The sequence below is a fragment of the Eucyclogobius newberryi genome, unplaced genomic scaffold, assembly GCF_026437365.1.
Source record: "Eucyclogobius newberryi isolate DKJ021-1_F unplaced genomic scaffold, fEucNew1.0.hap1 SCAF_21, whole genome shotgun sequence".
NCBI lineage: Eukaryota > Metazoa > Chordata > Actinopteri > Gobiiformes > Gobiidae > Eucyclogobius > Eucyclogobius newberryi.
In genome coordinates, this window is record NW_027315846.1 from 110,985 (window position 1) to 127,202 (window position 16,218).

Sequence of the window (16,218 nt, forward strand, 5' to 3'; positions counted from 1 at the left end):
GGAGAATCACATGAAGAGCTTTGAGGAGGTGAAAGAATCATAATTTAAGGAGTTATGAAAACCAAGAAATAAAGATGATGACATCAGAGCCTTTTGACTGAAAGAGAAATTAAATCTTATAAATCTGAACTTGAAGAGGATTAATATCTAAATGATACAAATGTATGAAGAGTCTGGACAGTCACATGACACATGAAGGGTCAATGGGAAAGAGAGGGTCACTTTGTACTGGAGGATGAAGAGGGAAAGTTTATGTACTTGTTCTTTAATTTGAAAAATTAAACATTGAAATATATAAAAAAGGACATTTTGGACTAAATTGGACTGGTCATATTGTGTCACTAGTACTTTCCCCGTCTTTCTCTAGTTCTTTATTTAATAAAATAAAGTAGTTTGACGTCAAACAAAAAATCAGGTAGTGACCCTGGTCCAGGTCTGGTCTGGTCCAGACCCTGGTCCAGACCCGGTCCAGACCCTGGTCTGGTCCAGACCCTGGTCCAGGTCTGGTCTGGTCCAGACCCTGGTCCAGACCCGGTCCAGACCCTGGTCTGGTCCAGACCCTGGTCCAGACCCTGTCCAGACCCGGTCCAGACCCGGTCCAGACCCGGTCCAGGTCTGGTCCAGGTCTGGTCCAGGTCTGGTCCAGGTCCGGTTCTGAACAAGTTTAACAGATGCAGAGAAAACACAAAAGTAAAACACAGACAATTTTGATTTGTTACATTTGATTCTTTTATTTAAATCGTCATAAATTAAAGTTAATCATGAAACAAACCCTGGAACATTTGCTCGGTTCCTTTGAGACTCTGGTGTTTCAGTCAAACACATGAATCCTTCTGCATCAGCGGCCGTGACGTTTCAGCGGCCGCGACGTTTCACCATCTGAACTCTCAGAATCCAAACAAACGCTTCAATTTGAGGCTCGGGGATTATGGGATTATGGTGAAGGTTTGGGAGAAGTTAGTTAGACACTTTATTTTAATAAGACGTTTCAACTGTGGAAAATGGTTTGAGCAGCGTCCATTCTCCCGAGTTAGAACTGAAACGCTGCTCCTGCCGCCCTCACCTGGACAAACGAGGCATTACATCCATTTAAGGGTTTGTTAAAAATGTTCAATTTGATCCCAATTTAGCCATTTTTTTAATTGTTATTTTTACTTCCTGGTTGTATAAAGTGACAAAGAGCCAAAACTCCCGATAAAAAACATTCTCATTCAGAAAGTTCGATTTCACAGACCAGAGCGAGAACATTAGAACCAACATGGATGAATTATTTTACAGTTTTGCGTCAATAATTGTGTTTCTTTTCACAAAAACAACACAAAGCTTCTGTCTGCTTCTCCAAACCTCCGGAACTTCAACTCAAACATCACAGCTTCACCTTTTTAGATTAATAAAACATACAAATATATCCCTGGAAGACATTCATAAACCTTTTCCCGTATGTACAAGTGTTAGACTCTGCAAACGTTCAGCTCCATTCGCTCCAATGCAAAGGCAAATCCGGTAAAGTGTTTTTGTGCCGACTCGGCGTATGAACTAAAGAATTCTACTTCCTGTGCAGAAGTTTGAAACGTGGAAGAGCTTCAGGCGCTGGAAACAGAGAAGTTTCCACATCATTTTGGCTGTAAAAAGGTAAAAATCCCAAAGAAAAGAGCTCCAAAAAACACAGAGGCCTAAATCGTCTTTTATCCAAACGCGTTTTTTTTTAAGGCGAAAAAGTCAGAATAATCCAGGCGATGACGAAGTAGAAGAGGAAGACGGGGTAGACCACCAGGGCTTTGCGGTTCGGGGGCTGGCTGTCGGAGAGGAACGCCGTCGACGCGAACGTGGACCAGCCGAAGGAGGCGGCGACGACGAGCAGGCGCACGGCGAAGCTCACGCCGTTGTTGGCCAGGAGCAGCACCACGCGGCACACGACCAGCGCCACGGTCAGCGGCATGATGCAGTAACCCAGGACGCACAGGCTCTGGAAGAAGGACAGCGTTCCGCCGAGAAGCTTCGAGTTCAGCGTGATGACGATGGAGCCGACCCACACCACCACGAAGACCTGCGGAGGAAGGTCATGGTGAACGAGGTCTGAAGGACTCGTATATCAGGCCTAAACCCCTCGTAGATCAGGCCTAAACCCCTCGTAGATCAGGCGTAAACCAAGCCTAAAACCCTCGTAAACCAGGCGTAAACCAGGCGTAAACCCCTCGTAAACCAGGCGTAAACCCAGCCTAAACGCCTCGTAATCCCGACATAAACGCCTTTGTACCTCAGCGAACTGCGGGCCGCCCTGCTCGTGGCTGTCGGCGGCCCCGCCCTGCAGCAGGAGGGCCAGGGTCACACACAGCAGCAGGGGCCCCCACAGGTCCCAGTCCCGCAGCAGCGCAGAGCTCCTCTTCGGGTACAAAACGTGGACGAACTTATTCCCCACGGCCCTCAGATCCCTCAGCACCGTCTCCTTCACCGGCTCGTCCAGGGTGGAGAGCTCGTCATCACGCCTGAGGGTCACAGGGAGGAGCCTTAAACACATTTAATCGCCATAGCAACAACTAAATACACAAAGATAAAGCCATTTATTGCCTGCAAAGAGTTGAGGCAGGAACAAGTTTCTGAGCACTTTACCCCGAGCTTGCCACGGGCACAGACATGTTTAAACCCTTTACCTGGAGCTTTCCTCGGGCACAGACGTGTTTAAACCCTTTACCTGGAGCTTGCCACGGGCACAGACGTGTTTAAACCCTTTACCTGGAGCTTTCCTCGGGCACAGACGTGTTTAAACCCTTCACCTGGAGCTTTCCTCGGGCACAGACGTGTTTAAACCCTTCACCTGGAGCTTTCCTCGGGCACAGACGTGTTTAAACCCTTTACCTGGAGCTTGCCACGGGCACAGACATGTTTAAACCCTTTACTTGGAGCTTGCCACGGGCCAGACGTGTTTAAACCCTTTACCTGGAACTTGCCACGGGCACAGACGTGTTTAAACCCTTTACCTGGAGCTTTCCTCGGGCACAGACATGTTTAAACCCTTTACTTGGAGCTTTCCTCGGGCACAGACGTGTTTAAACCCTTTACTTGGAGCTTGCCACGGGCACAGACATGTTTAAACCCTTTACTTGGAGCTTGCCACGGGCCAGACGTGTTTAAACCCTTTACCTGGAACTTGCCACTGGCACAGACGTGTTTAAACCCTTTACCTGGAGCTTTCCTCGGGCACAGACATGTTTAAACCCTTTACCTGGAACTTGCCACGGGCACAGACGTGTTTAAACCCTTTACCTGGAGCTTTCCTCGGGCACAGACGTGTTTAAACCCTTTACCTGGAGCTTGCCACGGGCACAGACATGTTTAAACCCTTTACTTGGAGCTTGCCACGGGCCAGATGTGTTTAAACCCTTTACCTGGAACTTGCCACGGGCACAGACGTGTTTAAACCCTTTACCTGGAGCTTTCCTCGGGCACAGACGTGTTTAAACCCTTTACCTGGAGCTTGCCACGGGCACAGACATGTTTAAACCCTTTACTTGGAGCTTGCCACGGGCCAGACGTGTTTAAACCCTTTACCTGGAACTTGCCACGGGCACAGACGTGTTTAAACCCTTTACCTGGAGCTTGCCACGGGCACAGACATGTTTAAACCCTTTACTTGGAGCTTGCCACGGGCCAGACGTGTTTAACCCCTTTACCTGGAACTTGCCACGGGCACAGACGTGTTTAAACCCTTTACCTGGAGCTTTCCTCGGGCACAGACGTGTTTAAACCCTTTACTTGAAGCTTGCCACGGGCCAGACGTGTTTAAACCCTTTACCTGGAACTTGCCACGGGCACAGACGTGTTTAAACCCTTTACTTGGAGCTTTCCTCGGGCACAGACGTGTTTAAACCCTTTACTTGAAGCTTGCCACGGGCCAGACGTGTTTAAACCCTTTACCTGGAACTTGCCACGGGCACAGACATGTTTAAACCCTTTACCTGGAGCTTTCCTCGGGCACAGACATGTTTAAACCCTTTACTTGGAGCTTTCCTCGGGCACAGACGTGTTTAAACCCTTTACCTGGAGCTCCCCGCGGGCACAGAGATGTCTCCTTCCACGGCGATGTCCTCGGATATGGAAACGTCCGCGAGTCCAGCGAACGGCTTACTCGCGTCGTCCGCCATCTTCTTGCGCTTCAAACGACAACTTTAAACGTGTGTTTCGTGGATTGCGCTGAATGTCACGCGTTGGGTCGCGTCGTGTGCGGGTGGAACGCGGATAAAAGCCCTGGAGACGCGGACAAAAGCGGGTAAAGCCGTGGATCTGGAACAGAATGCGGAGCTCCACGTCAGCGGCGCGAGCTTCTGTTTACGGCCGCGGCAGAGCGACCACATCCGGGTTAGAGTTTAAAGACACACGGGTCGGAGAACCAGCACCAGGACAGAAATAATTAAAACGTGTTAAAAAATAAATACATTGAAACGTTTAATATGAAGGTCATTTTGTGTTTTTATTACGATTTTATTTTTTACATCGATTTATTTTTTACATCAAATTTTATTTTTTTGACATCGAATCGCATACATAGCTCGGATGCCAACCGCCATAAAACAACAACAACAACAACACAACAACTATTCTAGTCACAAAGACATATCATGACCTCATGGGCTTTGTAACACCAAAGCAATGGAAGGAGTACTTTTACGGACTACGACAGAGTCTGAGGACTAAAGTCTGGCGGTAATGCAACACTTGGATGCCAACCGCCATAAAACAACAACAACAACAACAACAACAACAACAACATATTATATACATATAAGATTACAGTTTTTTTTATTCGATGTAAAAAAATAAAAAAATCAATGTAAAAAAAAAAAAATCGTTAATAAAAACACAGAATAACCTTCATAAGACAGCCCAGATTATGAAGTTGATGTTAGAAAGCTTTTGATGTCACTATTTAACTTTTCTTTTCTACTTTTTCTTTATTTATTTGTTCTTAATTTCATTTATTTATTTTTATGTATTATTTTTAAAACATCATTGAAAGTAACTATATTGAGAGGCGAAGAAAACATTTGATTATTATGTGTTTTGAATGTTCATTCTATAGTTTATGAATAAATAATACACTTTTAACATAAATCATATAGCGTAATTTCTCCTATTTTTTATCGGCGCACCTGAAGCCCTCTCCGGTCTCTCAGTCATGACGCGTTAATCCTGCGTCTGACGAGAGTGTCGTTTGTTTACGTCGCGTTTATCCACGTTTTACACGGACAAATCGCGCTACAATTATATAGGTTTAACGTGTAAAATGAGGCGCAGATTTTGTGGTGATTTTAACGTTTTAAAGGCGTAAAAAGATGAAACATTTCCGTGAGCTGGTGAAAGCGGACTGCGCGCGGCTCCTGAACCGCTTCCAACAAACCGAGTCCGTGCGATTCGAGACGTTCAGCCAAATCTGGAGAGACATGAAGTTTGAGCAGATTTTCTAGTGAGTTTCAGTCATATTTGTTTTATTTTTAAGTAATGTGAGACACTACAGGCAAAAACCCTCTGAAAATGCAGTGTTCTCCCACAAAGACATGGAATTCTGCCTTTATAATGTTGCACTTAACACAATTTGAAGTGCAACATTTACCACTTTAAGATTGTAACGTCTGAAGACGTTTGGTTAAATATTGTTAGTGGTTGTAAAAAGTATATTAAAAAAAATATTATACTACTAATTGATGTATTATTTAGTGATTATAGTGTCTAAATAATTGCACTTTACGTCAAAACATACGCAGTGTTTGATGCTCGAAACATAATATTGTGTTGTTCTCTATGACAACGACCAAAAATAACTGGAATTTAGTATCAAAATTGAGTTGGAAATGTTGGTATTGTGACACACTGATGCACATTTTGTAGTTTATTTTTTTAAAAGCCAAAATTAGTCACGTTTTATGTCATCTTTTTGGGTTAATCATTATTTAGAGCTACTTTATCTGTGGTTTAGTCTCATTTTGGAACATGTTTAGCCCTAATTAAAGACAAATATCGTCTAATGTGTGAAAAGCTTGAGAAACACTTCTAGATAGAATGTTCGTGTTAGTGTGTGATTAAATATTGCTGCAATAAAGATAAGTCAAAACCCTTGTGACACATCAGTTTGTGGAAGCATCAACTCCTCGTGTCCTCATTGACCCTTCTCTCTCCCGTGTTTCAGCGGGACAGCACATCACGACAACCGGCTGTTCACGCGCCTGGTCCTGGACACGGCGCGCGACTTCCTGCTGCCGCCGTTAACGTTCCAGATCCGAGCGGGAGCACTTTACCTCCTGTACGCGCTGTTCAACCGGCAGACCGCCGACCCGCCGGAAAAGGTCCTGAACCTCTGCATGACGTCCTGGTTTAGTCCTGGTTTAGTCCTGGTTTAGTCCTGGTTTAGACCTGGTTTAGACCTGGTTTAGACCTGGTTTACTCCTGGTTAACTCCTGGTTTAGGCCTGGTTTAGACCTGGTTTAGTCCTGGTCTAGACCTGATTTAGACCTGGTTTAGTCCTGGTTTACTCCTTGTTTACCCCTGGTTTAGACCTGGTTTAGTCCTGGTTTACTCCTGGTTTAGTCCCGGTTTAATCCCTGTTTAGTCCCGGTTTAGACACGGTTTAGTCCCGGTTTAGTCCTGGTTTAGACCTGGTTTAGTCCTGGTTTAGACCTGGTTTAAACCTGGTTTAGACCTGGTTTAGACCTGGTTTAGACCTGGTTTAGACCTAGTTTAGACCTAGTTTAGACCTAGTTTAGACCTGGTTTTGTCGTGGTTTAGACCGTCTGGTCCCATGTTGTGTTCCAGATCCGCTTGGCTCTGATGGACTGGCAGGAGCTGCAGAAGTTCCAGAAGGATTCTCTGGAAGCTCAGCACTTCGACCTGGTTTATGTCCTGAAGAAGCTGCTGCACATGAAAGCCGTTGTCTTCACCGCCGCGCCGCGACTGGTGAGTTTGGAGCGCCTCCCAAAGGTCAAAGGGTCAAAATGGTGTCGTGTTTTCAGTTTAAGATAAGATATGAGATAAGAGAAGCTTTATTTGTTCCACGCGGGGGAAATGGAAGAGAAACAAGCGATAAAAACAAGATAAATAACTGAAATCTGACACGTTGAATAAAAGCTCTTCCGTTCAATAAGTGTGAGTGTCACTTTCACAGCTGAGGTGGAATAAATGCGGCATTTTCTCATGTTTAGCGACGTCACAATATCAAATGTTTGTGATTTATTTAGAGGAAAAAACTCAGATTTTAACGATGATCTAACGTCGCTGACATCACGACCAAACAACAGTGACATCATTCATGATCATAAAATGATTCATTTTTAGTTGTTACAAATCTACTCTGACCTGAAGAATTCTGACGTCTTTACTCGAGTCAACACTGATGTTGATATTAAAAAACACACTATTTAAATTATAAAATGTCATTTTCCACTTTTATTCTCCTTGTGTCTTATTAACCCTTAAGTCTGATAAAGATCCACAAAACAAACTGTAATTCTCTCTCTTTTAAGTCGTTTTATTCAGTATCTAATTTAAATTGTAGTTTTAGTGTCGTTTAGAACCTCTTTAAACTCTTTTATTCTACTTTATAAACGGGCTGCAGAGTCTTTGCCCTCGATTAACTCTGGTGTGTTCTGTCTCACTCCAGCTGACGTTTGAGCGGAAGAAGCGCTCTGAGCAGCATCAGCTCAGCGAGAGCTTCATTGAGCGACCTTCAGCACCTCAGACGCTCATCCACAGCGGCCTGCTCGAGGTAAAGAGACAAACGTCCACAGCGGCCTGCTCGAGGTAAAGAGACAAACGTCCACAGCGGCCTGCTCGAGGTAAAGAGACAAACGTCCACAGCGGCCTGCTCGAGGTAAAGAGACAAACGTCCACAGCGGCCTGCTCGAGGTAAAGAGACAAACGTCCACAGCGGCCTGCTCGAGGTAAAGAGACAAACGTCCACAGCGGCCTGCTCGAGGTAAAGAGACAAACGTCCACAGCGGCCTGCTCGAGGTAAAGAGACAAACGTCCACAGCGGCCTGCTCGAGGTAAAGAGACAAACGTCCACAGCGGCCTGCTCGAGGTAAAGAGACAAACGTCCACAGCGGCCTGCTCGAGGTAAAGAGACAAACGTCCACAGCGGCCTGCTCGAGGTAAAGAGACAAACGTCCACAGCGGCCTGCTCGAGGTAAAGAGACAAACGTCCACAGCGGCCTGCTCGAGGTAAAGAGACAAACGTCCACAGCGGCCTGCTCGAGGTAAAGAGACAAACGTCCACAGCGGCCTGCTCGAGGTAAAGAGACAAACGTCCACAGCGGCCTGCTCGAGGTAAAGAGACAAACGTCCACAGCGGCCTGCTCGAGGTAAAGAGACAAACGTCCACAGCGGCCTGCTCGAGGTAAAGAGACAAACGTCCACAGCGGCCTGCTCGAGGTAAAGAGACAAACGTCCACAGCGGCCTGCTCGAGGTAAAGAGACAAACGTCCACAGCGGCCTGCTCGAGGTAAAGAGACAAACGTCCACAGCGGCCTGCTCGAGGTAAAGAGACAAATGTCCACAGCAAACTACAGACAAAGGCACAAGAACAAGTTCAAAGGTCGAGAACAAGACAATTACCGTATTTTCTGGACAATAAGTTGCACTCTTTTTCATAGTTTTGTCCGGGGTGCGACTTATACTCCAGAGCGACTTATATGTGATATTATTTGTTATTTTCACACTGACAACCACAAGAGGGCGCTCTAGGCTCTAAGCGACGCAGAAGAAGAATCTGCACTTCCTCTTCCTCTGGAGTTTGTGGAGTTGTTTAGAAGTGACACAGAGGAAGAAGAATTCAATGGATTTAGTGATTTGGGGTAAAACTGATGCTTTGCTAAACTTGTTAGCATGTTCTTTATGCTATAGTTATCTGACTTATACTCCAGTGCGACTTATACTCCAGTGAGACTTATTCTCCAGTGAGACTTATACTCCAGTGAGACTTATACTCCAGTGAGACTTATACTCCAGTGAGACTTATACTCCAGTGAGACTTATACTCCAGTGACACTCCAGTGAGACTTATACTCCAGTGCGACTTATACTCCAGTGCGACTTATTCTCCAGTGAGACTTATACTCCAGTGCGACTTATACTCCAGTGAGACTTATACTCCAGTGAGACTTATACTCCAGTGAGACTTATACTCCAGTGAGACTTATACTCCAGTGAGACTTATACTCCGGTGAGACTTATTCTCCGGTGAGACTTATACTCCGGTGCGACTTATACTCCGGTGCGACTTATACTCCGGTGCGACTTATACTCCGGTGCGACTTATACTCCGGTGCGACTTATACTCCGGTGCGACTTATACTCCGGTGAGACTTATTCTCCGGTGAGACTTATACTCCGGTGAGACTTATACTCCGGTGACACTTATACTCCAGTGCCACTTATACTCCAGTGCCACTTATACTCCAGTGACACTTATACTCCAGTGACACTTATACTCCAGTGACACTCCAGTGCGACTTATACTCCAGTGACACTCCAGTGCGACTTATACTCCAGTGCGACTTATACTCCAGTGCGACTTATACTCCAGTGCGACTGACACTCCAGTGAGACTGACTCTCCAGTGCGACTTATACTCCAGTGCGACTTATACTCCAGTGCGACTGACACTCCAGTGCGACTTATACTCCAGTGAGACTTATACTCCAGTGAGACTTATACTCCGGTGAGACTTATACTCCAGTGAGACTTATACTCCGGTGAGACTTATACTCCAGTGAGACTTATACTCCAGTGAGACTTATACTCGGGTGCGATGTTATGGTGGGACGTGCAGAATATTTCCTCCTTTAATCTGAAAATGATGTTTAATCGTGTGAAACCGTCTCGTATCAAAATGCCAACGCTCCGGTCTTTTCATGTCAAACGTTATCGTGTCGTTCCCAGGAGCTGTCCAACGTCCACGACCTCTACACGGGCCTGAAGTCCTCCGTGTGTCCTCAGCGGGACGCCGGCCTGAAGTCCTCCGTGTGTCCTCAGCGGGACGCCGGCCTGAAGTCCTCCGTGTGTCCTCAGCGGGACGCCGGCCTGAGCCTGGTCCACACTGACCTGGTCCAGAACCTCAGAGGGACCGTGCTGGACTTTCACCGCTGGCAAAAGGACAAGAAGGTGACGGTTCTGACCCGCGTTTCCAGACCCGCACGTTAAAAAACACTGACCTTCTGTTTCTGCTCATGCGTCCAGGGCACCGAGGCGACCGCGGGCGAGGATGGCGGAGAAGGACCGTCTACTCAACACGAGGTCAGGCGGCGTTCTTCCCGCGTCGAGAACGTGTGGAGTGTTTTGTCGTTCTGAATCTCTCGCTCGTTGCAGAGTTCCAGGAGGGCGGGGCTTCTGGCGTCCATCAAGTCGCGAGCGTACGGTCAAGCGGCGGAGGTGAGCCGCGCCCCCTCGCACTGTCTGCTCCGTTCGCTCTCTTTTGACCGTTTTTTGTGCGTTTGGCGTTCAGGCGTCCAAGGCCCGGCGACATCGTGCGGTGGAGGTGGAAGTGACCAAACCGGAGCCGAGCGCCGGCTCCAGTCGCTACGAGCGGATCAAGCGGAGAACGCTCAAGTACAGGGCGTCGGCCATCGTCGGGGGGACAGGTGAGGTTTACACTGGCCCCGCCCCAATACGCCAAAACTCCACCCATCTGGGCCAAACTCCACCCATACTTTGACCTGTTACACTGGGTTTAGTCCTGGTTTAGACCCGGTTTAGACCTGGTTTAGACCCGGTTTAGGCCCGATTTAGTCCCGGTTTAGTCCTGGTTTAGTCCTGGTTTAGTCCTGGTTTAGACCTGGTTTAGTCCTGGTTTAGACCTGGTTTAGTCCTGGTTTAGTCCTGGTTTAGTCCTGGTTTAGACCTGGTTTAGTCCTGGTTTAGTCCTGGTTTAGACCTGGTTTAGTCCTGGTTTAGTCCTGGTTTAGTCCTGGTTTAGTCCTGGTTTAGTCCTGGTTTAGTCCTGGTTTAGACCTGGTTTAGTCCTGGTTTAGTCCTGGTTTAGTCCTGGTTTAGTCCTGGTTTAGTCCTGGTTTAGACCCGGTTTAGACCCGGTTTAGACCCGGTTTAGACCTGGTTTAGTCCTGTTTTGATGCTTTTTCAGGCGGCGTGTGGAAAGACTCTCAGTCGAACACGTCCATCTCTCGTCTCACGTCGTGCGACGCAGGTAAAAACACATAAAACTCATATAAATATTACATTAACTTAATAAATGACAGTATTTTTGAAATAAACGTTTTGTTCCAGAAAAACCTCCTCGATGCTTCAAGAAATTCAAATGGAAAATAGAAGACGACTAAAGTGTTTTATTTTGAATACTTTTTATTTCAGCTTTAATTTAAATGGACTTTTTGTTTCTTTAATGTTTTCACTGTAAAACAATAAAACATTTTGGAACTCGACGCATCATGTTTGTGTCTTTATTGCATATTTAATGTGTTTATGACATCAAAGCATTATTTCTGTTGAACATTGAGACTTAAATCAAATAAAGGTTTAAATCTGTGAAGCTTCTGGAGAGAGAATATTTATGTATCATTTTGATTTAATAATGAACTAAAAATGATGTTTGTGCTTTAGTTGAAAAAGATTCCGTTTTATCATTTGGATCAGGACCAGGAACTCTGGGTAAGCCCCGCCCACTGAAAAGGTGTTGGTTTCACCTGAAACTAAACCTCTTTGTTTCCTCTCAGTCCTTTAATCGTCATCAGCCTCATATTGTCCCTGTCAGTCTCTCTCCTCCTGTAACTGATGACATCAGAATGCTGTGGGCGTCGACCTCTCAGGGTTTCAAGACACTGTTATAAACCACAGGAAGGTTAAATCTTAAACCGTTTCTATTTAATGAAGTTGTTTCTTTTTGAACAGTTTGTCTCTTTAACTTTCTCTTCATCTTTTGTCCTGCTCAGAATCTTCTCACTGTGTGACACGCCCCCTGGAGGACGCTCCGTGACACGCCCCCTGGAGGACGCTCCGTGACACGCTCTCTGGAGGACGCTCTGTGACACGCCCCCCGTCCCCTGGAGGACGCTCCGTGACCCGCCCCCTGGAGGCCGCTCCGTGACACGCCCCCTGGAGGCCGCTCCGTGGCACGCCCCTGGAGGACGCTCTGTGACACGCCCCCCCGCCCCCTGGAGGACGCTCTGTGACACGCCCCCTGGAGGACGCTCTGTGACACGCCCCCCGCCCCCTGGAGGACGCTCTGTGACACGCCCCCTGGAGGACGCTCTGTGACACGCCCCCCGCCCCCTGGAGGACGCTCTGTGACACGCCCCCTGGAGGACGCTCTGTGACAGACATAAGGGACAGTGACATAAGGGACAGACATAAGGGATAGAGACATAAGGGACAGAGACACAATGGATAGAAACATAAAGAGACAGTGACATAAAGGACAGAGACATAAAGGACAGACATAAAGGACAGAGACATAAAGGACAGAGACATAAAGGACAGAGACATAAAGGACAGACATAAAGGATAGAGACATAAGAGACAGTGACATAAAGGACAGACATAAGGGACAGAGACATAAGGGACGGAGACATAAGAGACAGAGACATAAAGGACAGACATAAGGGACAGAGACATAAGGGACGGAGACATAAGAGACAGAGACATAAAGGACAGACATAAGGGACAGAGACATAAGGGACAGAGACACCCTTCCTTCTCTGTTCTGTTTCCCTTTTGTCCTGCTCTTTGGTCCTCTTCACTCTGTTCAGAGCCCAAGGCTCCAGAGGCCGAGAACATTCTGGACGTGTTTTTACTCTTTCAACATTTACACACATTTTCAGAGGGTTAAGAACTTATTTTATATCCATCCATCCATTTTCTGCCGCTTTATCCGGGGCCGGGTCGCGGGGGCAGCAGTCTGAGCAGGGACTCCCAGACTTCCTCCTCCCCAGACACTTCCTCTAACTCCTCCGGGGGGATCCCGAGGCGTTCCCAGGCCAGCCGAGAGACATAGTCTCTCCAGCGTGTCCTGGGTCTTCCCCGGGGCCTCTTCCCGGTGGGACATGCCTGAAACACCTCCCGAGGGAGGCGCCCAGGAGGCATCCGGAACAGATGCCCGAGCCACCTCAGCTGGCTCCTCTCAACGTGGAGGAGCAGCGGCTCTACTCCGAGCTCCCCCCGTGTGGCCGAGCTCCTCACCTTATCTCTAAGGGAGCGCCCAGCCACACGGCGGAGGAAACTCATTTCGACCGCTTGTATCCGCGATCTTGTTCTTTCGGTCACTACCCAAAGCTCATGACCATAGGTGAGGGTAGGAACGTAGACCGACCGGTAAATAGAGAGCTTTGCCTTTCGACTCAGCTCCCTCTTTACCACAACGGTCCGATGCAGCGACTGCATCACTGCAGCCGCTGCACCGATCCGCCTGTCGATCTCACGCTCCATCCTTCCCTCACTCGTGAACAAGACCCCGAGATACTTGAACTCCTCCACTTGGGGCAAGGACTCCCCCCCAGGGCAAGCCACCTTTTTCCGGTCGAGAACCATGGCCTCGGATTTGGAGCTGATTCTCATCCCAGCCGCTTCACACTCTGCTGCAAACCGTCCCAGTGCATGTTGCAGGTCCGGGTTTGTTGGAGCCATCAGGACAACATCGTCTGCAAACAGCAGAGATGAGATCCTGTGGTCCCCAAACCGGACACCCTCCGACCCCTGACCACACCCTCCAACCCCTGACCCAAGAAATTCTGTCCATAAAAATTTTGAACAGAACCGGTGACAAAGGGCAGCCCTGGCGGAGTCCAACATGCACTGGGAACAGGTCTGACTTACTGCCGGCAATGCGAACACAGCTCCTGCTCCGGTCATACAGGGACCGGACAGCCCTGAGCAAAGGGCCCCAGACCCCGTACTCCCGGAGCACCCCCCCAAAGGACACCCCGAGTGACACGGTCAAAAGCCTTCTCCAGATCCACAAAGCACATGTGGACTGGTTGGGCAAACTCCCATGAACCCTCGAGCACCCGATGGAGGGTATAGAGCTGGTCCAGTGTTCCACGACCAGGACGAAAACCACTCTGCTCCTCCTGAATCTGAGGTTCGACTATCGGTCGGATTCTCCTCTCCAGTACTTTGGAATAGACCTTACCCGGGAGGCTGAGGAGTGTGATCCCTCTGTAGTTGGAACACACCCCCCTTCTTGAACAGAGGGACCACCACCCTGGTCTGCCAGTCCAGAGGCACGGTCCCCGACCGCCACGCGATGTTGCAGAGACGTGTCAACCAAGACAGTCCTACAACATCCAGATACTTTAGGTACTCAGGGCGGATCTCATCCACCCCCGGAGCCCTGCCACCGAGGAGTTTGCGAACAACCTCAGTGACTTCAGCTTGGGTGATGGATGAGCCAGCCTCCGAGTCCCCAGTCTCTACTTCCTCTTCGGAAGACGTGACTGAGGGATTAAGGAGATCCTCAAAGTATTCCTTCCACCGTCCGACAACATCCCCAGTTGAGGTCAGCAGGCCTCCACCCGCACCGTAAACGGTGTTGGTGAGACACTGCTTCCCCCTCCTGAGGCGCCGGACGGTTTGCCAGAATTTCTTTGGTGCCGACCGATAGTCCTCCTCCATGGCCTCCCCGAACTCCTCCCAGGCCCGGGTTTTTGCCTCTGCGACAGCACGATCCGCGGCTCGCTTGGCCTGCCGATACCCGTCGATGACCTCCGGAGACCTACAAGCCAGAGTGGCCTGATAGGCCTCCTTCTTCAGTCTGACGGCATCCCTTACTTCCGGTGTCCACCACCGGGTTCGGGGGTTGCCGCCACGACAGGCACCGGAGACCTTGCGACCACAGCTCCGAGCAGCCGCATCAACAATAGAGGCGGAGAACATGGTCCACTCGGACTCAATGTCCCCAGCCTCCCCCGGGACATGGGAGAAGCTCTCCCGAAGGTGCGAGTTGAATACCCTACTGACAGAGGGCTCCACTAGACGTTCCCAACAGACCCTCACAATGCGCTTGGGTCTGCCAAGTCTGTCCGGCTTCCTCCTCCGCCAGCGGATCCAACTCACCACCAGGTGGTGATCGGTTGACAACTCTGCCCCTCTCTTCACCCGAGTGTCCAAGACACGCGGCCGGAGGTCTGATGACACGACTGTTTTGGGGAGAGCTAATTTTCTGGTTTCATACGGGTTGTGACCGCCAGGGGGCATTGGCAAGAATGCACTGGGAGAGATGATCCAGGGTTTTCTCTTTATTAAAGGTTTTAGTCAAATAATACTGGTGGTTGGTATTTACAGAGCAGTTATTGATCATGTAAATATGTGTGTGGTTCTGTAATATAAACAAGGAGAACATAAATTATAATAAAATCTGTAAAACAATAACATATAATGCACAAATATACATGAGCTCCGTCGTAGCTACTGCTGTTAGCGCTTAGCTCGAGGCACTTAGCATTCACAAATACAAAACAAGGTAAATATATAACTTTAACTACACTATTAAACAATTCGAATGGCATGCAACACTTTATACACTCATGGAACAAATGGTGTGTCTATGTCTACTTTCATTTCTAACAAATACTCACTTTTTATCACGCACACCAAACAACAACCACAAGCTCTACACGATGTGGGGGAAAACAACTAAAACTCTGCAAACACGTAGCATCCTCAACCTAACTTGCCTATGCTAACGCGTGATTGGCTACTCGACCTGTCAATCAGGCACCTGGCAGAAACGGGGCGGGTCCTTCGTCACAACGACAACAAAGTCGATCATTGACCTCCGGCCTAGGGTGTCCTGGTGCCATGTGCACTGATGGACACCCTTGTGCTTGAACATGGTGTTCGTTATGGACAAACCGTGGCTAGCACAGAAGTCCAATAACTGAACACCGCTCGGGTTCAGATCGGGGAAGCCGTTCTTCCCGATCACCCCTCTCCAGGTGTCACTGTCATTGCCCACGTGGGCGTTGAAGTCCCCCAGTAGAACAATGGAGTCCCCGGTCGGTGCACTGTCCAGTACCCCTCCCAAGGACTCCAAGAAGGCCGGGTACTCTGCACTGCTGTTCGGCCCGTAGGCCGCCACAACAGTGAGAGACCTGTCCCCCACCCGAAGGCGGAGGGACGCGACCCTCTCGTTCACCGGGGTAAACTCCAACACGTGGCGGCTGAGCTGAGGGGCTATCAGCAAGCCCACACCAGCCCGCCGCCTCTCCCCGCGGGCAACCCCAG

The 16,218-nt window shown here is 48.6% G+C and overlaps 2 protein-coding genes across 2 annotated transcripts; one reads left to right on the plus strand and one right to left on the minus strand.

The window, feature by feature from the left end:
* Window positions 1-750: 750 nt before the first annotated feature.
* yipf6 (Yip1 domain family, member 6) lies at window positions 751-4,339 on the minus strand. Its single transcript, XM_072458047.1, has 3 exons — window positions 4,039-4,339; window positions 2,258-2,486; window positions 751-2,047 (listed from the first exon to the last, which is right to left on the minus strand). The coding sequence occupies exons 1-3, from the start codon at window positions 4,140-4,142 to the stop codon at window positions 1,706-1,708; spliced, it is 675 nt and encodes a 224-aa protein (XP_072314148.1). The 5' UTR covers window positions 4,143-4,339; the 3' UTR covers window positions 751-1,705.
* An 853-nt stretch (window positions 4,340-5,192) lies between these two features.
* Window positions 5,193-11,375, plus strand: snapc1b (small nuclear RNA activating complex, polypeptide 1b). The gene is made up of 10 exons (XM_072457687.1): window positions 5,193-5,461; window positions 6,182-6,338; window positions 6,805-6,945; window positions 7,649-7,753; window positions 9,928-10,149; window positions 10,225-10,281; window positions 10,354-10,416; window positions 10,490-10,625; window positions 11,126-11,188; window positions 11,269-11,375. Exons 1-10 carry the CDS (start codon window positions 5,331-5,333, stop codon window positions 11,319-11,321), a joined length of 1,128 nt encoding a protein of 375 aa, XP_072313788.1. The 5' UTR covers window positions 5,193-5,330; the 3' UTR covers window positions 11,322-11,375.
* The last annotated feature ends 4,843 nt before the right edge of the window (window positions 11,376-16,218 follow it).

Bases quoted from the DNA above. Each gene is read 5' to 3' on its own strand.
- yipf6 (XM_072458047.1), bottom strand. From the start codon at position 4,142: ATGGCGGACGACGCGAGTAAGCCGTTCGCTGGACTCGCGGACGTTTCC. The intron at 2,487-4,038 runs GTAAAGGGTTTA...TGTGACCCTCAG, and splicing joins GTGCCCGCGGGGAGCTCCAG to GCGTGATGACGAGCTCTCCA. The intron at 2,048-2,257 runs GTACAAAGGCGT...CTTCCTCCGCAG, and splicing joins GCGGCCCGCAGTTCGCTGAG to GTCTTCGTGGTGGTGTGGGT.
- snapc1b (XM_072457687.1), top strand. From the start codon at position 5,331: ATGAAACATTTCCGTGAGCTGGTGAAAGCGGACTGCGCGCGGCTCCTG. The intron at 6,339-6,804 runs GTCCTGAACCTC...GTTGTGTTCCAG, and splicing joins CCGCCGACCCGCCGGAAAAG to ATCCGCTTGGCTCTGATGGA. The intron at 11,189-11,268 runs GTAAAAACACAT...GTTTTGTTCCAG, and splicing joins TCTCACGTCGTGCGACGCAG to AAAAACCTCCTCGATGCTTC.